The sequence below is a fragment of the Hevea brasiliensis genome, chromosome 15, assembly GCF_030052815.1.
Source record: "Hevea brasiliensis isolate MT/VB/25A 57/8 chromosome 15, ASM3005281v1, whole genome shotgun sequence".
NCBI lineage: Eukaryota > Viridiplantae > Streptophyta > Magnoliopsida > Malpighiales > Euphorbiaceae > Hevea > Hevea brasiliensis.
Window position 1 is genome coordinate 52,081,585 of NC_079507.1, and position 7,237 is coordinate 52,088,821.

Genomic DNA, 7,237 nt, shown 5'->3' on the forward strand with positions numbered 1-7,237 from the left:
ATCATTCTAGAATGTTGTTATGAGAATATAGTGTAGTTGGCAATGCAAATGCGTGTTCTAGGTGTGCTCTAGAATACTCTTCGCTTTGTGCATAGAGACCTCATTGGTTGGTTGTAAAATTCAATAAGAAATACATTGCTCTCCACTCATCTTTACTCTGTTTGTCTATGTTTTTCTTCATTTTCAAACCACCAATTTGATGGGTTGGGATGATTTAAAATTTTGTATTCTTACTTTTTCTTTACACAATTCATAAAATTCTAATTATATAGTATTTTTTTATTTTCAGAAATCCTTCCTTATATCTTCATCATCAATAAAGGTATTTTAATAATCTTTATATTTATTTTAACATATCATACATCTAACAAAAAAAAAAGTTGTTAAATCATTCTATACCATACCATCTTTTCAAACATGTTAATAATAAAAACGATATCTTAGAATATAATACATTAATAAATCATGCTATACGCAATCCAAACAAGGTGAAAAGGTTTTTTCAGACCGTAAGATGAAGTTATCATTTTTTCCTTCTTAATCTAAATTTAAATTAGGATATTAATGTGGATTTAGTGTCTAACAGAATTGAATAGTAAAAAATTTCTACATAACCGATACCAATTAGTTTGGAATTAAAGTTTAATTATCGTTGTAATCTAAGTCCAAATTAATTAAAAATTCTGTTTATTTATAATTACAGATCAACCATCACAAATTACAGATTCATAGAAAAATATATAGAGTACATAGACCCTTCAGCCAAGTTCAGAAGGAGATGCTCCCTAAACGGAGCTTGCAGGGCAATAATGACAAGCACACTAGTATTTTACATACGATATTAAGCAGGACAAAAACACTACATTAACACTTTAAAAAATGTACAATTACATCCTAAATTTTAGTTAAGCGGACAAAGGCACCCAAAGTATGTTGTTTGCTGGGAAGAAATGGCAAACTGGCGAAGTTCCAGGTTCCATTTTCAGCAGACGAAACGATACATGGTCCCTGTCCCATTGAGATGTGTCCGTATGGCAAATTCCTGGAGCTTGCACTCTTTCTCCATCCTCACCACCCAGTAACATCTCAAACAGCCTGTCCCCACCTTCTGCTTTATGGCAATAGTAGACCACGTAAGGGTAAGGCATTACATGACATCCTACAATTTTTTCTGCAAGAATCTCTTTTGGGTCTTCCAAAACAGTGTAATTTTGTAATTGTGTAACTGGGTATGTGAGATAATTAGTAGTTAAAACTTTGAATTGGGTATCCAATCCAAAGGTGGCACGTACAAAATCAAGCATTGATTCTAAAGAAGTAGCACATATCTTGGTCTCTTCTTCTGTGGGTTCAACATCACATTGCCTTAGAGTATATTCCATGGCTTTGGCTTGAGGAGAGTCTTTGGAGAGAGAGAAAAGTTCAAGAAGGTAAGGGAGTTGTGATAAAGAGAAAGGTATGGAATTGGTTTCTTCTCTAGATAACAAATGGGGAGAATCAGAAGGGTCTTTGTTAGGGAAGTAGATTGGAATCTTTTTTCCAGCTTTTAGATCATCTAAGGTGAAGAAAACATGGACTGAAGGGTCCATGTGATGCATTTGATGATCAACAAGGCCATTCTTGATGAGTAGTTGGCTATCATCACCAGCAGAGTCTTTCAATTGTGAGTCACTTATCATCCTGGAACTACTGCTTCTGACAAACTGTAGAATAGAACATTGGAAAAATTAATTGCACAAAGAAATTGATACAAGAAAAACAGCAGAAAGAAGCATATATACATATGCGAAGCAGGATAATTTTCCTTCCTGGAAAATTAAATAATTAATCTAAGGCAAGCACTGAACTCATTTTTTCATGGAGAAGAGACAGAAATTAATTACCAATAAAACAAGTAGAACAGAAAGGATAATTCTCCAGGAAGGAAAATGAATACCCATCTCTGCTTGGGACTTTCTTTGCTTTTTTCCTGTACTTCTGAAAATAGGAACAATCAATTAACTATAAAATGAACTAATTAACAAGTTCTTTTTGTTTTTGTTTTATTTTATAGAATTAAATGTGTAAATATAGCTAGCTGAGCTGAGATATATATCATCAAACTGAATAGTGGTCAACTTGTCTGGCTGGAATACTTCAAATGCACTACTATGTATATATCTTTCATGACAAGGCATCATTTGGCCTTGTTTGGTTTTAGCCATGTAAATTGTGCCTAGAAAATCCTAAGCAATAAATTATATTAATTAAGATAATGGTAAGTCAAAACTTATATTAAGTATTTTTCAGAACTTATTTCTGGTCTGTGATTAACTTAAGTCAAGTTGCATTCTTGGCCACATGGGCATATACAAGTACATGATTAATGTCTAGATTGGCTCTTGATTAATTAATTTTCTATTGTTTAAATCACAAGAGTCACATGTGATGAGTGAACATATAATTTTTTTTTTAATATGCATAATATATATGTATGAAGGTGAGTTTAGATATAATGGTATAATCTTGAAATTATGGATTCAAGCCACAAAATTAACCTTTCTATAAGGTAAGGATAAAATTGGGAGCAAATAAGTTAAAGAATTTTAAATTTTCAAGAAGTGTAAAAATTAACTTGTTTAATTAAGAGTAAGTGTTCACTTTTTATAAAGTAAAAAAAACATTTTTTTTTCACTTTCTAGAAAATAAAGTATTTACCATAAGCTAGGTAATATACTTCACGGGAAGTAAAATTCCTAGAAAATGGTTCATTTGAACCAAACAAGGCATTAATATGACATGCAAAAATTAGTGTATAATACTTCAATTCACAATTAAACAAAATATAACTTATGCGTGTATTTTATTTATTTATTTATTTATTGTTTATGATAATGGTGCACAACACTATCGCACAATGTGGTGGTGGTGCATGTTTTTTTTGACTTCCTTATAGAAATGATTACAGCAACTCTAAAAAGCTGTTGCCGGTTGGACTGGAGTCTTTGCTAAACATTAGTGGCACAGATCAACTTTAGGTTCAATAGCGAGCCATGAACTACCCAACCATAGTAGGCTTGTACTAGTCCTTCCACTACAACATATATAATGCTAGATTTGCTGACTTTGACGGCAAGTGCTTGCTTTCCGCAAAGTATTGTGCTTGTACTTTTTCCTTCATCACTTCTTTTTCCTTCCACTTGTTGCTGGAAAAATTAGACTTCGACTATTGCCTTGCTTATTTTCTTATATAAAATTATCTCCATGCAACCTAACAGGGAATCCACAAGCAGAAGCAGTGATGTGGGTCTCGCAATTTTCATTTCTATAATGTTTTATTTTATGAATCCAACAACAATAAAATTAAATTTTAATTCCCTTATGTTCTTTAAAAAAAAAGGTTTATGTTTAGTAGAGTATGATATAGTATATTCTAAAATACTTGAATGATCGGTTCAATTCAATTAATTTAGTGTAAGAATGATTAAGATTTGAACCATCTTATAGTTCGGATATACGAATGATTTGGACATCGTGATGCCTGCTTGATCGAATAAGAGTTTTGGTCCAACACTATATCAACTAAGGATAAGCATTCTATTTTATTCAAAATTCTGAATCCCACTTAGATTTTCTCTAAAATACAAATCTTTAATAATCATACCCCTTGTAGTAATATGAGTCTATTTGATATCTATATAGAGCTATTCTGTCGAATCAATTTTATACTTTGCTTCTAAGTGAACTTACTAACTTAAGCATCAAAGTGGTTAATTAAAGAATAAATTATAATTACTATTTGCAAATAAATAGAAAATAAGCAATAAGATTGAACCTCAATCACACATAACAACCCAAATGCAATTCTCATCTCCACATTAGAACGTGTCAATCACATTCATCATCATAACGTGGACTGACCTTTATTTATTTATTTACGTGAGTTTTTTTTTTTCTTATTTTTCGGCCCTGTTTTTGGTTGACAAATTGAACGGATCTTGTTATTTTCTTGCTTAGGATTCTAACAAACTTATCACCTTACACCATGGCCACGCCATTGACACAACTTTCAAGGGACCCAAATGAATTGATGGATCGACCATACCAACCCATTCATCTTTTAACTTCTTCCCAAATCTGAAAGATTTGGAGATGTTTCAATACAATGCTTCCTTTTGTTAATTATATACTTACTTTTTTGTCGTCTTGAAAGAAAAATTTTACATATTATAAAAATAAAGATGTTTAAGTAGGAAATCAAAACTTTAAAATTTTATTATTTGGAAAAAAATTAAAAATTAAAAAAAATGGAAATTAAGAAAGAATGATTTCAAAGAGCTCGAACTCATTAACTATTAAATTAAATGTTTATATTAGAGTTACAGTTTAAGAATCTGAGTGATTGTAATTTATTTTTTTTCATTATAGTAAAATTTTTTCTCTTATTTTATTTGTGAATATAAAACTTTAAGTTGAATCACATAAATTATATGTTATTCTTTTTTTAATTTTTACTTTTTATATTATGTAAATTATATGATTATGTGTGTTTTAAATTTACGTGTCTATTATAACATATATAAATTTATTTACTTTATATAAATATTTTAATTAATTTTATAAATATTTCGTATAAATATTTAATTTAATTATTATTAAATTCATTTTTATATAAATTCGAGTTTACATTAAAAGCACTCCATTCAAGAAAGATGACAATCTAATTTGTCTCTTCATTAATTCTTTAAAATAATATGGGGAAAAGTTGGATTTAAATTGGCATGCGTAATCCTTAATTAAGATAATAATTAATATTAATGAAACGACTAAAATAATAACATCAAAACTTAATTTGTTCTTGTTCTTGTTCTTGTCTCAACAACCCAAAAAGAAAAAATAAATAATTACTATTTAGTTTAACAAGAGAACGCAGAAATGCATGGTATTGGTAGCTTCTCTTAAAAATAATAATAATAAAGTGCTAATTTGTAATAAATTAGCACATATTTTATTGGTAAAATTTTTATTTTTTTAATAATATATTTTTTTTGTAAAGAGACGAGGGAACGAGATCTTAGAATTAACACATTTATCAGATAAGTAATATGATTTTAGATAGTAAACAAAGTTAAGTTAGCTTAGACTAATACTAAATTTTTAATTTGGATATAAATAATTTATTTTTAATAATACTTAGAAAATATATTACGTAAAAATTGTCTCATAATACTATTTTTCTAATGAAAACGAAGTGATGAACAAATGAAAGTTGACTTTGGTAGACAAAGCCAACTCCAATACACTTGAAAAAGGAAAGGTTTTAGGCTTTTAGTCATAAAAATCTTGAAAAAGAAAGATACCATGCATGAACCAAATGGAAACTACAAAAACAACAACTAGACAATTTCTTTTGTTAAGCACTATTAAACCCCTTATCTAGTGATGCACATTTCATGTTGACTTTAGTATAGAAAGCGCCAACTTAGCCAGCTATGGAGCTTTCTCTGCTTTTGGGTTTCCAGCATCTAATCCAACCTCTCCAATTGTCAATATGCATTTTTTTCCCCTCAAAGTCAATCCCCAATCCCACTATCCTTTTTACTATTCTTTAGTGATTTCTCATGTCACTCACCTGACAATACACCTTAGATCTTGCATGGCTAAGTAACTAATTATATATACAGTAGACCCGTCTTCGAAAACTAATAATATTTAATTATCAACCCATTGATTAGCTTTGAATTTGAAAATTATTCATATTTTATCTCCATGACATATAATTACAATCATTTAATGTTAGAGGTACTTGTGAGATTTAAAATGTCTGCAAGAACATTGACTCATACCATCCTTCTCATCAAGATTTGATATTAATTTGATTGAAGGGTCTGATCTGTATTTTAATTTAAGGGTCAACTCCTCACTTGAAACAATACAAGAAAACTGAAGAACTCTGCATTTTATTAGTTCTAATTACAATAATGATCAAAACGATTACATATTTTGACAATCTAATTCAAAATTTTAAATTTTGATATAATATATAAGTCAAATTTTCAAAATTTATGAAAAATTTATCCAATTTTTAATTCAATTTAAGAAAATATTTCTAATCTGATGTAATAAATCAAGTGATATATTATATTATAAAATGTTAGACTGCACATGTCTTGTCATTTAATTTAATAAAAAATAACCATAATTTGTAATTTTACCCATGAGTAACAAAGGATAAAAGTGTATTACACTCCTTCCCTCTCTCTATCCCCTCGCTCCTGCAATCCTCTGCCATCTACAAGCTTTGGTAGTCTCATTATAACTCAGGCATCAACCTCCAAAAACTCCATAAACATACCACCCAAACTCTTCCTCGGCAAGAGGATGTTGCCACAGATTGAAGTCGATACACTGCCAATAACGTAACGGGCATAAACATCACCCATCTCACCCCAATAACTGAAGGAGCGGAAGCATAAAAAACATAAGTTTAGATCATTAAATTCTAAATTTTTTATCTAGGGTTACATGCATCATGCAAGATTCATTTTTATTTATTTAATTTCAATGATAAACAGCATATTAAAACTCTTTTAATATATTTTTGGATCTACATTTGTCATTTAAGATTTTAGAATTAATTAAATTAATTCATAAGAACCCTAGATTAGATCAAGAACAAGTGCACTAACTTTTTTGATGCACTACAATGTGTTTGGCACCTTTGGGATGCACTCAGGACACCTTGTCCCTTTAGCTTGTCCACACCAAAATCACCAATGGCAGCCCCTTGAACAGCTTCTAAAAATTTTTCCAATCAATTAGAAAATTAAGTTTTGCCTTTTGAGAGATTACAGATGTAAACATGACACTATAAACGATTTCTAGTATTTTAATTCAAGAAATTATTGTCTAATCTTTTTGAATTAATGAGAGATGAAGAAGAAGAGAATGAGAGGCAGCTAAGGGTGGCGGCACCAAAGAGAGAACAACAGCTTATTATTTTTTCTTTTCATAACAACACATTATATTGCTAGGTCACCACTTAAAACTCTTGCCATATGTCACCTTTTGATTAGCTCTAGGTTTAATTGACCCAATCAAATTGTGCCAAGTGTCAAACCTATATTTAATCTTGACTTTGTTCATCTTACATGATTAAAAGATATATGGCAAGTTTATGTGTAGTGCCATATGTCACCATCTCATGTGTCACATGTCACCCAGTGAAATGACCAAAATACCCCTGTGTCTTAATTTT

At 30.0% G+C, this 7,237-nt stretch overlaps 1 protein-coding gene across 1 annotated transcript; it reads right to left on the reverse strand.

Moving 5' to 3' along the window:
- Positions 1-670: 670 nt before the first annotated feature.
- On the reverse strand, positions 671-2,118 carry LOC110649054 (BURP domain protein USPL1). The gene is made up of 2 exons (XM_021803455.2): positions 1,884-2,118; positions 671-1,703 (listed from the first exon to the last, which is right to left on the reverse strand). The coding sequence occupies exons 1-2, from the start codon at positions 1,938-1,940 to the stop codon at positions 906-908; spliced, it is 855 nt and encodes a 284-aa protein (XP_021659147.1). The 5' UTR covers positions 1,941-2,118; the 3' UTR covers positions 671-905.
- Between the last annotated feature and the right edge of the window lie 5,119 nt (positions 2,119-7,237).